General features: G+C 37.3%; 1 protein-coding gene across 1 annotated transcript; it reads right to left on the bottom strand.

The window, feature by feature from the left end:
• Window positions 1–554: 554 nt before the first annotated feature.
• On the bottom strand, window positions 555–4,381 carry LOC120264487 (protein odr-4 homolog). Its single transcript, XM_039272303.1, is given in 12 exon segments — window positions 555–952; window positions 1,228–1,324; window positions 1,494–1,648; window positions 1,729–1,838; window positions 1,989–2,073; window positions 2,400–2,517; window positions 2,975–3,091; window positions 3,405–3,493; window positions 3,834–3,932; window positions 4,010–4,053; window positions 4,056–4,203; window positions 4,205–4,381. Coding segments are annotated over 12 exon segments (1,449 nt in total). The 5' UTR covers window positions 4,316–4,381; the 3' UTR covers window positions 555–676.
• Between the last annotated feature and the right edge of the window lie 13,998 nt (window positions 4,382–18,379).

Genomic DNA, 18,379 nt, shown 5'->3' with positions numbered 1-18,379 from the left:
AGGAGGTGTTCTTTTTTTTATTATAATTATTATAAAATTTTAAAATTTATGTATTTAAATGCGTAGAATGGTAAATAAAGCATTTAAATTTATATGTTAACATGAACAAAATGATATAGTGACAATTTCAGTACATCTTACTTAATGGTCCTGTTAAACAAATGTTAAAACAAAAACACAAAGAACTCTAATTTTTTTGGGTTAGTTCTAAACTTATGAATTGGTTTTGTTTTACTTTTTTTTTAATTTTTAAAATAATAAAAAATAAAAACTACCATGTAAGTGCATTTAGAACTTTAAAACAAACACTTTTGATGTCCAAACACTCTAGTGTTTATTTTATCTAAACATATACGTACGCCATATACACTTAAAATTGTTTTCTTTAACAAACACACTAATTCTAAAATGAACCTGAATTAAACCCTCACAAAGAGAAAAATGAAATTACAGCAAAATCATCTCCAAATCCCACCAATCATAACATGAGAATAAACATCAAAGAAGTAATAGAACCACAAACACAATGAATCATTTAACAATGGATATTGTGATCTCATGAACCCTGTAAATCAAATAGAACAACAAATATATTAACAAGGACAAAAAAAAAGGCGAGCATCATAATCTGCCGGGCATCCAATCGATTAACAATAAATATTGTGATCTCATCCAATTAAAGGACTTTGATTGCTAAGCCAATCAATAAAGCTAGCAAGAGGATGACAGCAGCAACTGAAAAACTAATAAAGCTACTTTTTATTCCAGTATCTTCATTCATGCTTAAGTGTCCTTTTCTACTAGACTCATGGACTATAGATGCTGCATCTCCTCGAATTGCATCCCAAAATGATTTTGCCGTAATTGAAATTGCTTCCGTCTCTAATTTTATTAGAGAGGTATCTTGTGAAATTTCAATAGAAAACATCTCTTTACAGTGCTCTTTCAGATCCTAGAAAGCCAAAAGACAAAATTTCGGAATGAGGATGAATGAAACTGGTGATATATCAAGCATGGTTTGTAAGAATGACCAAAACTGTATTCCCATCAGTAGTACAGCTCTCATGATTCATAAGACTAGCAGTATCTTTAGTCATGTTTAAGATCTTAGTATCTTGCCAAATGATAACTTTAAGTAATTTATCTAAAAAGTGAATAATAAATCCTTGAAAGTTTTAAATGAATGGCAAAGCAAAAGGAATATCAAGTGATGAAATACGAGCAAACCTCTAATGTCTCTGATGGCTGCAAGTAATCACAAATGCAGGCACTACCCAACCATGGAACAAGAACTCTCTTGGGGAAAGAAAGGGAATACAGATTTCTGTCGCAAAAAGAAAATTGCAATTAAGTCAATGAGAGAATCAGTGCAACATACACAGAAACACTAAAAGAAGCAGCTAACAAAATGCCAGGGTTGCCAAGTAACCCAAGTGGTGAACAAGTAATACATCTTAGTTATTACAAAATGCACTGAAGGCAAATTCATCTACCTCAGTTCATGCAAGGCAAGCCGTTGAAAAGGTTTCTTAGTTAATATTTCAGCGCTAGCTTCTTCCCTGCCACTAGTTGTAGTCAAATCAATATCTCCATCAGCCTCATCAGATATTATATCCAACCTACTTCTTAAACTGTTGATTATATCACCCTACACAAAGCAAACAGGCCTGATTAATTTAGATCTAGCAAGCAGAGAGAAATTTTGTGACAGGTGTTCCAGATATTAACCTGTAAATCAGATATTGCTTGTGAAATAGGTTCTTTTGGACCCAAGTATGCAGAAGCATACATACTTCCACTTAAGAGAATAAGGCCAGCAATATCCTCAGAGCTGCTTGCTTTACATAAGATTAACAACATTAGAAAATCAAGACAAAAACTAAAGGGCTTGACGAATAACAAGAATATGACAACTACCAACTTGCTTTACTCATAATCTAAATTAGAAATGAGAAACACCACTGTTTAAATAGAAAATATCCAGATACCTTCAATGCATGCACCATCATTAAATGGTACAAGCATGTCCACTGTATGTGGACCTTCTGAAGTGCTTAGTTGATTTCCAGTCCACTACAAGATTAGAAACAAAGACACCAAGTTAACATTAAAATAGAATATAACTATTAACAGATACGCCTAGTAAACTTCCATACATATTTTTATTTGCAATTGTTGTATGTGAGTCAACTAAAATTGCAATTTCTTTTGTGCGACTATATATATATATATATATCTTCAAGAAAAGTTTATTGCCATAATAACTATTACATGATCTCTTTCTGTTGCAACATGATTCACATGGAGTTTAGAGAATTAGAAAACCTTTATATTAATATTTCAGAAAAACAAAAAATGCCTGATGGTGCAAAACAAAATCACAATATGGGCATGCTTACCAAATGGCCATCTATTAAAGCTTTTGCAGCTCGTAACTCTTTCGCAAGAAATGCAATTCTTTTGTGAAGGACAGTTTTTACATCATACCTTAAGGCTTCAATCTGGGACACAGGTATCCTGAAACAATATTATTCAAATGCTGCCATGAGCATTTTCAAACACAAAAGCAAACTGTTATTGAACCGTAACGTGGTTTGTGACTTCTGTCTTGAACATGACATATACATCAAATGGGTACAAGAAAAGCATAACAAGTATAATTTGTAACTCTTCAATGAGAGCCTTCTAAATGAATGAGGCTGCTTTTGGAGACAACAATGATGGTAGAGAAGGTCAAGCTAGTACAGAGGTGCAATAGAACACAAACAAAAGAATATATTGAATAGAGCAAGTTTGTTTATGAGTTTTGGCTTCTTGTTAGAATTTATTGGCTAAAATGTCAGCACATGCATGAAACAGGAAAACAATTTTATGCGACAATCCAAAAATTTTAGTGGTAAAAGTAAATAAAAATGGTTTATAAGGGAATCAAAATTATGAAGCATTCCATAATCATTGAGATAGAGTATATCACCTCATTTCAAAGTTATACATGCATCTGAAAGTCTGAAGAGAATTTATCAACTTGCTCGTTTTAAAATCACATGGCCGCATATTGTCTGATGCGTGTGTGCACTTTAGACAAGCCCATCTGTGTAAAAAAGATCAATTTAAAAAAAACATGAAAATGATATTTGATCAAAGCCATGTCAGGAATGTGGAAGTATGCACTAACACATGACAAAGTACAACCTTACAATAATCCTGCTCTCAAAAAGAAACGTAAAATAAAATTGAAATAATGACCAACACTTATAAACCAGACATAAGTCCAAAGTATTATAGCAATTATTTCTTTTCCTTAACATGAAGAGCAATTCCTGTTTGGGAATACACAATTATTCGATGTGATATCATATTAAAAATCAATTCTATTGAAGAAAATTACAAAGAGAGTGAAAAACCTCCTTGGGCTATATGAGATGTGAATGAGCAGCATTTCATCTGACTCGCTCTCAACTTTAGAAACTGCTTGTGCAATCCCCTTGATTGTCTGCAGTGAAGATCCAATCAGCTAAAGCTATGCAATACCATCCGGACCAACAATATTTTCAGGAGCTATTACCCAATTCTCAAAAACAGTTACTGATAGGAACTCAACAATTGAAAATTTCATTAAACCAAGAATTCAAAATTCATTTACTTATCAAATAAAATGATTAGTGTTTGATTAAAAGATAAAAAGATTTGCAGAAGCTATTCACAAGAGATACCACTTTGTTAAGTATCAGATGAGCATTGAAAACAAAAATTTAATTTTGAATGAACTGCGCTGCCAATGTGAGCTTAAATAACATGGAAAACATCAAATTATTAGGTGACAAGGACAGTACCTGGGAAAATATCAACTGCGAGCTGGCCTTAAACGAGGCCTCTGAAGCCCACACATAAGCACCGATCACATACATACCGCCAAGAAGCATCCTTGAAACCTACAAAGGGTCAAACTTTAATACCAAAATTAACAGAGAAACACAAATTCTCTTAAAACCCAGAGTTATCGTGTTACCTGCCGAGCATGCTCGGCGACCCAATCTCCATCAATCACGAGAGAGGAGTGGGCTCCGACAAGCCCTTCCCCCCTTTAAACCCTTTCTTCTTCTCTTCTCTTCCTCCACCCTCAGATCTTAGAGCGCACGCCGGACTGCCGGAGTCAGTAGGTGGGGTGGGTATGAGGTCGTAGATGAGTCCCCGGTCAGAAAAAGGAGCTCATCTTCCCAATTATGAGGCCGATCTCTGCGGGGACGCCGGATTGGAAGAGTCGGTCCTCCGTTGATCGGACCCTGAACTCGTCGGCTACCGCCGATTTCACCATTATCGCCGGCGACGAGATCTCGAATTCGATTGGGTTTAACAAGAGATCAAACGAGAACCGCTTCAGATCTGGTTCTATTTGTAGTAACAGCAGTGACTGGTCTTATTTGTAGTAACGGATTCGGGCTATCGGATCTGGATCCAAGTTCATTCTAAACTTCAATGGTAAGTAACCCCACTCACTTTTGCAAATATGTTATATCCCTCTGTTTTAATTATATTTTGTCACACTAAAGTAATTTTCTACGAGTAAAATAAACAGAGCCGGACTCTGTGCATATGGGTCCTTGGCAAAATTATAATTTATTTAAAATAATTTGATTAATTAGCAAATTATAAAATAAAAAAATATGTATAGATACAAATATGTAAGGTAAATCAAAAGTTATATATATATATATATATATTTAAAAAGATAGATAAACCACATGAATTACTAAAACCAAAGGAGGATACAACCATCCACTAGAAGTGGAAAAATATAGACGAATAACATAAGAAAAACAGGTGAGAAAGGAGAGGAAACAAAGGTGGTAGATACAACTCTCAAAAAACAAAAATGAATAAAACAGAAAAGCTAGCCTTCCTTCTAATCAAGAGTTTTCTTAACAGGTAGCACTTCCACCAGTAATATAGGCACTGAGTTCTGTCAACACCCAGCTACCACACGCTTGGAAAAAAATCTTTGAGGTTTACTCTTTTGCTTACCGAGGCTTCAGCTGGATCTCCACAAGTATTTTGTTCTGGGCCTATGCTTTTAAACTCCCTTTCATGGCATGCAGGGACTAGTGACCATATCCCGGAGATAAAAGTGCCAAATGAAAACCTTAGGAGATAATGCTAGTGGCATATTAGTAGAGTCACCAAAAATAACATCAAATAAGACAGAATTATCTACCCTCATAGTATTACTGAGGAGAACAATAGGGAAGTCATCACCAAGATTACAAGGAAGAAAGTTATATACTTAACAAAAATTAAGATTCTTACTATTATGATTATGTTAATAAAATAATAATAATAATAATAATAATAATAATCACAATAAATAAAAATTTTAAAAACAATTTGTTTTTTAAAATAATTTTTTTAAAAAAAATCCATGAATTGCAGCATCCCATGAAATCATATGCCAGCCCGGATGATCAGATAAAATTAATATTATTTAATATTATTATAAATCAATTAAATAAGACAAATTTTATATTTAAACAAAAATTAGATTGTTAATGATATGGTTATGTAAATAAAATAATTATCATAAATGAAAATTTTCTTAAAATAATTTTCTAACAAATCAGGACCCTAGGATGCCTTAGTACCCTATACTTATGACCGGCCCTTAAAAATAAATATTGCTTATAATACATGTCTTAAATATGACATAAAACATTTTAGAAACCTCGCTATTTTAATAATAAAAACAACTCATTATATCTAGGGGTGTAAACCGAGGCGAGCCAAGTTGAATATTGGCATGCTCAAGCTTGGTTAGTAAATAAAACTCAAAGTTTGGTTCGCAGTAATGTTTTCACATTGCTGTGTTACATGATAATCTGAAAAGATTACCATATTTGAATTAGTGACGACGGTAATATTGATGGTAATGTGATTACCAACATTAAAATATTACCACACAACTTACTAATCCCATTACCATCAAAACATGTGGCTATGTTAGATTACCAAGTGTATGGTAATCTGAAACTTTTTCTTGACAAATATACCCTTTGTTTAAAAGATAATTTTAAAACACTTTATACTTTACGCTTTGGATAAACAAATAAATTTTGGATGATGTTATTTTTTGGAATATCTTCAACTTCGAAAAATTATTTTTTATAGTATAATTAGTTTTTTTATATAAAAGTTTATTGTATCTTAACTTTTAATTTGCTTTTTAGATATAAAGGTATTTTGGGGAAATATGTAAAAATTAATTTTGATGTTATAATTTAATTATTTTAACCCAAGTTACATTTGACTTTCAATTTAAATTTGTTGAAAATTGTAAATATAAGGTTATTTTGGGAAATTTGGAACATTACTAAGTTGATTATTATATAATATGAGTTCCCAACCAAACATGATTATCACAAATTACCACAACATTTTTGAGCATATAACATTTTCGATCTCATTACCACGATAATGTCATTACATGGTAATATATCATTATTGCGAACTAAACGACCCCATAATATTATAGAAACCCCTTTATTTTAATAATAAAAACAACTCATCATATCTAGGGGTGTAAACGAGCCAAGCCAAGTTGAATATTGGCATACTCAAGCTTAGCTCGTAAATAAAACTCAAGTTTGATGCTCAGCTCGAGCTCATTCAAGACTTAATTTTTGTTGCTCAAGCTTGCCTTGTGTATTAATTGAGCTACTCAAGCTCGCTCATGAAGTTCAAATTACCAATAACATCCAAATAGCTTGACTCGGATCGAATCGAAGCTCATAAATATGAGTTAGACTCGAGCTCATTTAAGATCATTATAGATGGGTAATAAGTAAACACATAATGGATATTGCAACATAACTTATACATCATAATTCAAGCTTCATTAAGTTGATTACATTCATTGGCAGTGAACCATCAACAGTGTGTTTCATTTATTAACATTAAAGATGTTAGATTATGAATCTAATGAATAATTTGCAGTGAATTCTAAAAATGCACAAGTTTATGCTAAAAAGATTTGTGAAAAGCTGCTTTCCAAAGACCAATATTTTTTTCTCCAATGCCAAACGATGTGCCTGATGTGAATAACAATGGGAATTAATGAGATTTAGTAAAGAAATAGAGTATGAAAACTTGAAGTAAATTTAATTATGTGTCTTAATTCTCTTCCTATTGATATCAAAATCAATGCTTCTCCATGAACGAAGGAACAATATTGGACAATAGATTTATCACCATGTGGGAATCATAACTCGATATCATCCACAAGCTATAAGAAAGAATTAAGTTGGATCACTAAGCAGATATCCCCTACTATAGTACTTTCTCAAATATAAGTTGGATTAATTCTTTCTTTCATTATTGTGTTGATTGGTTTGTAGTTAAAACATGCAAAGATGTTTAAGCAAAAGTGCCCTACATATCCTAGCTAGGAGCAATTGTCTTCCTAAATCCTTCAGGCAATAAAGTTGTCTACAGAAGAATTAAGGGATGATTGAGTGAATGTATTATGAGAATAATTTTTAGAGGAAAACATGATTTTTGTTTTTTGAATTTCAGGCAAACTCTCAAAATAGACATCAAGCTCAATATAGTTTATTTGTAATACAATAATCAATATTATATTTTAGAAAAATTATATGTAAGAATTGGTATTATAATCATTTTACTTTGTTGAGTTATCTATAAAAAAAATCAATACATATCACAACATAAAATTTATTGGAAAAGGAAAAAACGATGAAGCAACTTAGGGCATGTTTGTTTCACTTTGGTTGAAGTGAAGACTTCCACACCAATTCAATATGTTTGGTTGGTTGAAGTTGGACCTAAAGTGGGTGATTTTACACCTCCAAATCTGTCCCATTTTAGTCTTCGAATTTCATGATAAAAACACTGAAGTCCATTTCAACATTTATTTTCCCTACTGGTTGAAGTGTCATGTCAAGATACAGTGATATCATATGCCAAGTTTATGGTCACCCACTTTCCCTTTTCATTATCCTTTCCCAATCTTGCACCCTGTCCTCCTTTGTTGATGGCCTTGATTAATAAAAGCATCCACAATTTCTTTGATCCCCGTCTCCATCACCAACTAACTTCGCTATCTTCTTGCTTGATTGCCACTAGGCCTTCTCTATTGTTGATCACTATCTGTAGCTCCCACAACCAGAGATTCCTCCGGGCCTAAATAGGCATGCAGTTTTTGTCTCATATTTTGATGTGGATCTACATGCTAGTATGTTCAATGTTGATTATGGCTACTATATTGAATTTATTTCTCGATTGTTTTTTAGGTATGGGTTTTCTTATCTCAGTTAGTGTCTTTGTATCTCTTTCGACGAATTTGGTCCTAAATTGGTTGTTGTATTTTGAGTGTTTAAATTGTCAGATCTTACTTCTCCTCCTCTTTTTCTTGTTTTAGTGTATGAATTGTTATGTTTCTTTTTGCTGCAGATCTATTTGAGCTTTCTCGTCTGCAAGTCCACCAATAGTGCAGGGGATGATAAATCCCCCAGGATCTTTCTCTTTCTTGGGGAGTTTGTTGGTGATTAGTGCAGAGCATTCTTCACTAAGTGTTACTAAAGACACTTCTTCCAGCTTTCTCTTGTTTGTGAGCAGTTCCTTTAAGAAATTTGCAAACCTAGGCATTTGTGCAAGAGCCTTAACAAATGGTACGTTTGATGTGCAGGGTCTTGAATACATCAAGAAATTTTTTGTAATGCTTTTCCTGTTGATCATTTTTTACTTTTACTAAGTAAGAAAGTTTGGGTTGGTATTTGGACAATTTAGTCCTTCCTTTTTCTTTTTCTCTTTTCTCACTATTAATAGGAGCATTGGGGTTGTCATCCACTAATTTCTTTGCTCTTGACTGAAGTTCAACAGTTTCTATCTCTGGTTCTTTCTCTACAAGACTTGGGAGTTCCTTACCACTTCTCCTTGTGATTTAATTAGAAGGAACTATCTGAGGAGGAGGTGGTTAAGCACGTTGTTGGGAAGGGCAAGGTAGTTGGGCCAATTGTCTTGTCCTTATTCGCTCCATGAAAAATTCAAATGATTTCTCCACCCTGCATTGTAAGTGTTGTTGTATCGGTTGTTGATTGATTGCCCGCAAGTGTACGGGGTCGCCATGTAATACCTTGTGCAAAAGCCCAAGGATTGTATTCCACAAGGTTAAGGAGCTCCTATTACTCCTCCATCACTTACTTTCTAACCTTACCACTTAAGCATGATATACTACTCTAATGCATGCAAGAATGTAAATAAAACACAACTATAACAATTCCAAGGCGAGCAAGAAAATCACAAGAGCAATGATGATAAGAATAGGCCTAGGGATGAGGATTCCCAAGAGGGGTCATCATGATGTATGGATGCATAAGAATAAAATAGCAAGGTTGATTTAGACCAACGGACCTCAACAATAGTTCAACCCCAATTTTTTTGGCGGTTAAACCCTAATCCCGTACAAATGATGATAAGGATCTCTCCCTAATCATATTCCTACGATTGCATTAAGAACATGGAGATCACGCAATAAGGACGCACTTAACCTAAGTTTATCCTCATGGTTCGGAGGGGCTACCTACATCCAATTTCTCCGTATGTTGGTCAAATATTACCCCTTTTAGCTCATTAGCGATCTAGTACACGCAAGTAGGTCACATCTACATGTACAACTCAAACAAGAACTAAGGATCTCTCCAACTAATAGTTCTAGGCATGAAACACACTGAACCAAACCATAAATCACACCAATGCATTCCAAATATAAGTGTAGCATCCAAAATACATGATGAACCCGCCAAGGTTCACCTACATCCGGTGGCCTTGGGGGTCTAGTGTGCCATCATACAAACAAGTATCTTAAACTCAACAAAAATAAGAAGTAAATGCATAAATGACACTCCCTAGTCCAAATGATGATGAGGATGGAGAATGCCGGCCGAATGACGATTCCTCTAACCCAAGAAAGGCCAAATGCTCCTCCTCCTTTGATGATGAAGCTCTCCCCTTGAAGTTCAATCTCTTGATCTCTACAAGCCTCAAGCCAAAACACCCCCAAGAATGATGTCTTCGTTCTCCTTTTCTCTCCCAAGTAATGGCTGCCAAGAGTCCTCCAAAAAGTTCCCAAAAATGGCCTTCAAGATACCCTTATATACCCCCCAACTTCTCCCACAAATTGGCCTCTACATGGGTGGTATACTGGCTCAATGAGGACCTCATTGAGCTCATTTGGGGTAGGCAAAGGTACACAAAAGCTCTCAAATAGTAACCATACTGGCTCAATGAGCACCTCATTGAGCCAGTATGCCTTCAAACAACTCATCCTCTTCCACGGCTACAGTAATCATCCCGGGCAGCATTGAGGCCGTATACCCTGGTTCAATTTCTGACTTGAAAACTCTCCATGTGCTACAGTGTTCCCTGCAAAGAAAATAACATACGATTAAACACAAAACGGGCATCAATCCTTATAGAAATACATGCTAAATACATTAAATATATGCACTAAAATACATACATTTAGATACTTATCAGTTGTTTTTGTATCGATGGTTCTTTCCAACAAAGTTAACATATTCAGTGGATCAGTCTGGTCCCCCAGTTCTCATAATACGGCACTGAGGCTTGAGGAGTTGATTGCATGGCATCAAGCCTCTTTGTGATTGCCTCTACTTGGGCTGCCAAAGTAGTAATGGCATCCACTTGATAAATCCCGCTTGCCTTGACTGGCTTGTTCTTCTTTGAACTCCATTGATAACCATTGTTTGCTATTTTGATCAATCAAACTATATGCTATACTCGGTTGTTTATTACACAAAGATCCCCCCGAAGCTGCATCAAGCATCTGCTTAGTGGCACTATTTAGCCCATTATAGAAGATTTGGATTTACATCCACTCCACAATTCCGTGTTGTAGGTATTTTCTCAACATATCCTTGTATCTATCCCAAGTGTCATACAAGGATTTGGACTCCATTTGTTGGAAGGAGGAGATAACACTCCTCAACTTGGTGATCTTTGCCAGAGGAAAATATCTTGTAAGAGAGGTCTCGGCCAACTCCTTCTATGTAGTAATAGACCCATTGAGGCAAGGAACTTAGCCACTATTTGGCCCTTTCTCTCATATAGAATGGGAAGAGTCTAAGACAAACAGCATCCTCAGACACATTACTAACCTTAAAAGTATCACAGATTTCCAAAAAAATTCTTCAAGTGTTCATATGGGTCCTCATCTTCAAACCCATCAAATTGGCACATCTGTTGTACCAACTGGATAAAATTGGGCTTCAATTCAAAATTGTTCGCCACCACAAGAGGATAAACGATGCTTGACCCGACTATTTTCAAGTTTGGTCTAGCATAATCTGAAATACTTTGTTGTTGATTCTCGGCCATTTCTTGCTCTTGATTTACCTCTATACTAACTTCCATAGACCTAGTTTCTCTTAGATTGACTTGCCTCAATATTCTTTGAAGACTTCTCTCAATTTCTAGATCGGGCCTTGCCAATGGAGATGAAGCACTCCCTTGGGTCATACAAATGTCCTTTCACAAGATAGAATTAAAACATGATCAAGAAATAGAAATAAAGTAAGAAAAGTGGGAAAGATAGGTAAGAACGAATGGTAAAATAAAAGAAGAGAAGTATTGATAAATATGAACAATATAAACAAAGACTAGATCACTAGAATCTTAATTTTCCTAAAAGTTGCCAATACCCGGTAATGATGCCAAAAACTTAATGCACTCATCACAAGTGTACAGATCGTAACAAATAATAAAGTGGTACTCCACGAGGGGTAGGGTTGTTGAACCACAGTGACTGGTCTCTTAATACTAGTTGATCTTCTAATCTACAGTCAATCAAAAAAGATTGGATCAAAGACTAGCTAAACAAAGAAAGAAGAGTGAGAGAGATGAATAAAATAGGTAGACTAAGGTTGAGTTTTTAGCAACAAGGAGAGCAATGCCCCGGTGCAATCCCCATGTGATTTAGTGTACTGGCTTGCTTCTATTATCTATCAGGTATATTCTAAGATTCTTGCGGCTACTCAATAGGAATGTTACATCAACCGCTCTCAAATACGTCAAGTTTTGCAAATGTAACTATGGGTCTCATACACATCAAGTTTTGCAACTATATAAGGCAATCACAACTAAGGTAGTTAACGCACATCAAGTTTTAAAGATATAACTACGCAAATCAAGCACATCAAGTTTTTACTGACACATGAAGTAACACAAGAACACAATAAAACTCCATAGGCATTAAAAACAAGTAAATCAATGGACACTATGAAACATGGTTCACCATCCCTAGTACTGTGGAATGATTAGCCCCTCATGAATTCATACAATTGAGAGAAAGTAATGAGTACAATATGGAGAGAAATCATTACTCCCCTTTTTTACAAGATCTTCTCTTGAAAGCTTCATGAATGAGCCAACTCCACTTCTCTAGTGCATCTAACTCAACCTTGATCTCCCTAGAAAAGTGTGGTGAAGACTGTTCATGGCATCTGTCAACCACAAGAAAATGCAGATGAAAACCCTAGCCAAGACCCTCCTAAAAACCTTCATCTGGGGGATAAAAAGAACTTTTGTGACTCATCAAGGCCTGAGCATTGGCTTGCTTAAGCCATGCTTTTCTTGGAACGTTGAGGAGAATCAGCTAAGTATCACCCAAAGAAGTTCAAGATTTGAGCAAGGTTATGCTCTGCCCGTGCGAAAAATCCACATGCCCGTGTAGTCGCCCGACTCCAGCCCTATTTAAAGCCGATTTAGCCCCGATTTAAGCCTTTTTTTTCTCCACCTTTTCCCCAACTTGAGAGAGGGCTTCCGCTAGGGTTTTGAGGGGTATTGGCTAAGGTTTTGGAGAGGTTCTACGGCTCTGACATCGTCATTCCTTAGGAAGAAGGTTGGTAGGGGAGCTTCCGTCGAGGCGTATCCTATACCGGACGAGTGAATCCTTGGACGACGAGTAGAGGACTTTCCACAAGACCATCGACACGACCATCGAGGGGGTTTCTTTATGGATTCATTACTTTTACATTATATTTCTTTGATTGTACTTAGCTCCATGGAGAGCTAAACCCCTAGTGGGTACTTGGGTATTTGTGAACCCTAGGATGTATTTGTTTCATTGAATCTCTTTATTATGCTTTCAATTAATTGATGTTTATTGTGAGTTCCAACCTTGAATGCTTGATTATATGAACATTTCCCCTAGAGTGACACTACGGTTGAGAGTTCTTGTTGGTAACCTTGTGAGTGAGTGACACACCCCGAGCGTTAGACAAAGCTAGGTTGGAAAAGGTTGAGAGGGTGAGTCGAGAGGTACAGGAGAGTCCCCTTTCCCCTCCAACGTGATAGATTCTACCTCTATTCCTCGAGTTCTTTGCGGCCATAATAGAGTGAATGGTCTAAGGGATGACCCTCCGCTGGGCCTTAGTTGCGTGTGCAATGGAGTGAAGCGTTGAGGTCATCTTAGTATCTAGGGCTTAATTGTGGTTATGGACCTTCCACCTGGACCAAAGGGTTAGGTTTATAATTAGGAAGAGATTTATCACTTGGAATCCCTAGAGCTCTTTGTAACTCTATTCGAGAGCGAGGTTGAGAGGTTATCTAATCTCTCCTCCGGGACATGTATAGAGTTAGGCATACTTGGCCTTAGATTTGGGACTATGTAATTAAGGATTTCCACGACTCACCATTGCATCTATTAGGAAGCATAATAGAGGGTTCTTGCACTTGAAACAATTATCTTAGGCGGAGCATTATCCGAGTACCCCATCTTTATCGATTGCCTTACCTCCTCCTTTTCTCGTGCTCTCTTACTTGTTAGTTTTACTTTTGAGAATTGAATCATTTTCACACTTATCACTACTGATCTTTCACATAGCTAAGAATCGGATTAAGTGTTTTTATTCCCTATTCCCTGTGGATTCGATACCCGCTCATCCGGAATTATTACTTCGACTAACCCGTGCACTTGCGGGATATACATAAAGGGATCTTGTCAAGTTTTTAGCGCCGTTGCTAGGGATTAGGTGTTTAGAGATACTTTGCACTTTGTTTTCTTATCTATTTATCATTTATTCTATTTCATACTTTCTTATTCTTCCATCATTCTCATTTGTTTTCTTTTGTTATGTTTTACTTTTTCTTGCAAGGATTTTAAATGATGATTGACCCTGTTGTTGCTCTATATTTTCAGGTCGAAGCTCTCAGTAAAAAGGTTGATAGAATTGTTACTTCACGACAACAAAACATTCCATGTTACAACGCATATCATCCAATTGAAGTGGGCTACCCAAACTTATTATGGAATAATGGGGAACAACATTGGGAGGCACCTCAAGAGGAATGTCAAAGGGGTGAGATACTCGGCGAGGATGCACTTCAGTTACAAAGAGTATTAGCTAACTTTATTGAAGCATCCGATGCCTGCGTCCAAAATATGGAGACCACACGAAGATGTCATGAAGCCTCCTATAAAAACCTTGAGCATCAATTAGGAGGGATACTTGACACACTCTCCAAGGAAGAATAAGTATTTGAGCAAGCAAGTCAAGTTCCTTATAGAGAAGATGTGGTAGTGAATGATAATGAAGAAGTGGGGCGGAACGAGTATGATGTTGTCGAGATTGAGAGGATACATGAAGAATCGTTCATTCAATGTGATGATTGTTTGAGTGGATAGTATGTTTGTGAGCAAGAAATGATGCAAGGAGAGTTGCCAAAGACAGATTGTTTCCAAGTTGAAATTGAAGAAGAAGCAACTCCTAAGGTAATGGAACACGCATCTCTCTTTGGGATTGATCAATTCATAAATTACAAGAAAGAGATTTTGGGTTTAGAAGAAGACGTGGGTAGGAGATTGAAGCCATCCAATGACCCACCTGTGCTAAGCTTGGATAATTCCCAACCCAAATTGTTTCCTTGGAGGCCAAAGGTAAGATGGTTGGACTCTTCAACAAATATTCCACCCCGGCAAGCAAATTTTTGGTTTAAGGGAAGTAGCTATGCAATGTCTAGTCGGGAGGAACATACTCTTTTCAAGCCTCCATAAGGTAAAGAAGAGGTACGTCAATCTTAGAGACGTAAAACAAGCGATTCTTGGGAGGCAACCCAAGTATTTACTGTTTTCTAGTGTCTAGTTTAGTGCTTGCATGAATAAGAGCTTGAGTGTTGGTGTTTTGATTCTTATATGCCATTGTTATGCTTTTCTTGTGCACCGTTGGTGTTATCTTGTGCTTTCATGTGTTTTGGTGAAGTTTTGGTCGTTTGAGCTATTTCTCATGTTTTTCACTGGTAAAACTTGCATATTAGGGCAGGCTCTGAGTGTGTAAACATGTTTAGAAATTTTTTGCAGAGCCTGTAGATTTTTCTAAGGCATCCAAAGAAAATGCACGGGCGTGTGGAATTTCCGCACGCGCGTGAATTTGTATTATGAGCTCATCCAGAAAAGGCACAGGGGCGTGCGGCTGCCCCTGTGAACAACAATGCAATTTTCGCACGCCCGTGGGTAATTTCCGCACGGGCGTGTGAAGTCCTCCAGAGTTTGGCAGATTATCCTCAGAGCACACAAGGGCGTGAACTCGCCCTTATTAAAATCGCACGGGCATGGGTAATTTCCGCACGCCCGTGCGAATCTCTGCAGAGGAGCTCTCTCCATCCCGAGAAGACACAGGGGCGTCCGTTTGCCCATGTTAGTTGGGCCTGTGAATGTCCACGCCGGTGTGGAATTTTCGCACGGGCGTGGGTCTTAGAGAATTTTCTTGGTTGCATGGAGAGTCCACAGGGCGTGCGTCTGCCCCTGTGGGTCTAGAACACGGGCGTGGGTAATTTTCACACGCCCGTGTGGATGTACAGAAATGCTAGAACCGCAGGTTTTCTTTAAAATCTTTTCGGTTTTCTTCATCTGTTCACCCTCAAACATTTTGAGAACACATCCTTGCTCTCTCCTGACCTCTCACCATCGTTTTAGAGGGTTGTTAATTGAGTTTTTTGGCTGTTTTCTAGTTTTTCATTCTCATTTTGTCGGTAAGCTTCTTTTTCTCTTTCCTTTGCTAATCTTCATTTATTTTGCAGCACCAGCGTCATCTTCACCACCAGCAGAAACAGATGTACTAGCTATTGACACCGACACTTGAGGCGTCTTTACCCTCTTTGTTCTTATTTTTTGCATTTTATTTTCTGCATTTTATTTTAGACTTGTATACTCAGAAAGGACTCTCCTTCTGAGTTATTTTCATTTTATTATATCGAGTTGTAGTCATTGTCTATCTTTTATATATACTCGAGTTATTTTTGTTTTATTGAGCTTCACTGAACCCCCTCGTGTATGCGTGTAGATGGTCCTGTCATCATGGGAATTGAGACTCTGTCATGGGCATGGCCAAGGTGCTTCGGCACTTGCCCGTGTGAGCTTCACAACCCGTCGAAACATTACTCCCAAGGATTTAGCTTTATCAAACGCAACACTAGGAGTCAGGGGAGTATTGTTTTGATTGCTTCTCCCACATATATTCTTCATTGATATACATTATGAGTGAGCTTGCATGTGTACATTGGGGACAATGTTCAACTTAAGTGTGTGTGTGTGTGTGCGCGTGTGTGTGTGGGGGGGGGGAGTTTCATAGTGCACACACCCTTTTTATTGTTCTTGATTGATATACATGCTCACATAGCTAATGGCGGTTCACCTTAGTTGCAATGATTGTATTCTTGAGTTTAGGAGAATTTTTAACATTGAATATCTTCATGCTTTAGTTTTATTTGAATTTTTAGGAATTTTTGCCCGAATTACACTCAGTACACTACTCACTCTTTAAACTCTATTGGAACTACTCACTCTTTAAACTCTATTGGAAACTCATGTTCGATGTTAAAGGGACTAGTTATAGTTGTTTCTTGTGTTAAATTCTGAAAAAAAAAAATGAAAAATTAAAAGAAGGAACAAAATAGTTTTATTGTTTATTTGTGCTTGTTGGGTGGAAAGAGCTACCACCTATGAAGTATGAAGCTACTCTCATAAGTCAGATACTAGCTATGCCCTAATGAGAGAAAGAGCTATCTCATAGAATGAGTGAAAGCTACCACTCCGGTAGAAAGAGCTACCACCTCCAAAGTGTGAAACCCACCTTAGCGGCCGCTTTGGAAAGGGCTACCTTAGAGGATGTGTGAAGCTACTACCATCTTTGAAATTGTTGTCATTTTTGTAGATAAACAAGTCCCTTGTACTTAGAACTTTGAGGAGTATACCTTGGGTTGTTTTGAGTGAGTTCACACACGTACACGATTTTGGGTTTGTTGTCCTTTTTGATTCAAGTTTTTAGCTAGAGCTTTGATTTTTTGTATTTAATGTTAAAATTTCCCTTACTTGTAGAATGCTTTCTCTGTACACTTTGGTGAACCTAAGGCCAAGCACTTCCAATATTTCCTTCATCTATGCACAGAATGTCTAATTTTTGCTTGAGGACAAGCAAAAGCTTAAGTGTGGGGGAGTTTGATAAGTGCTTGTGCGATATGAATGCGAAGCGTTCATTCCTTATATTGAGCATTACTTTTCTCGGGGTTTTACACTAAAATGTGTGTTTTTATGTTACTTTCGTGCAGGTAGGGTTGCATGGCCGAGTATGAAGGAAAGAAGCCAATGTGGATCGTAATGCACCGATTTTGGAGGAAATCTTGCAAAGGTTCAAACGCGAAGAAATAGGTCGGGTGTGAGATGCTAGAGTGTGTGCCAACCTCCTCGTATTCTAGTTGGAACATCCATTTGGAGGGGCACGAGGGCAGTCACACTCGAGCATTCCGACTTATGCACATAGAACAAGAGCTCCACCAACTTGTCTATCATTGAAGAAGCAAGTGATCCATGACGTGAACGTGTGCCCGTTTGCGTTACCCCGATGAAAACATGGATTCGGGAAGCTATTCAGGCCGGATACTGTAGCAAAGCACTGCAGCAACACTTTAGCAATGCACTGTAGCAGCACTGTTCACAGACGGCCGAGAAAACAGGATTTCAGAGAATCCACACTGGGTGTGGAAATTATCCATGCCCGTGTGGAAATTCCACATGGGCGTGTGAAAAATCCATAGGCCCGTGTAGTCGCCCGACTCCAGCCCTATTTAAAGCCGATTCAGCCCCGATTTCAGCCTTTTTTTTCTCCACCTTTTCCCCAACTTGAGAGAAGGCTTCGGCTAGGGTTTTGAGGGGTATTGGCTAAGGTTTTGGAGAGATTCTACAGCTCCGACATCGTCATTCCTTAGGAAGAAGGTTGGTAGGGGAGCTTCCGTCGAGGCGTATCCTATACCGGACGAGTGAATCTTTGGACGACGAGTAGAGGACTTTCCACAAGAC

Source organism: Dioscorea cayenensis, chromosome 1, assembly GCF_009730915.1.
Source record: "Dioscorea cayenensis subsp. rotundata cultivar TDr96_F1 chromosome 1, TDr96_F1_v2_PseudoChromosome.rev07_lg8_w22 25.fasta, whole genome shotgun sequence".
Classification (NCBI taxonomy): domain Eukaryota; kingdom Viridiplantae; phylum Streptophyta; class Magnoliopsida; order Dioscoreales; family Dioscoreaceae; genus Dioscorea; species Dioscorea cayenensis.
The sequence above is the reverse complement of the archived record's forward strand: the minus strand, read 5'-3'. Positions and strand labels throughout refer to the sequence as shown.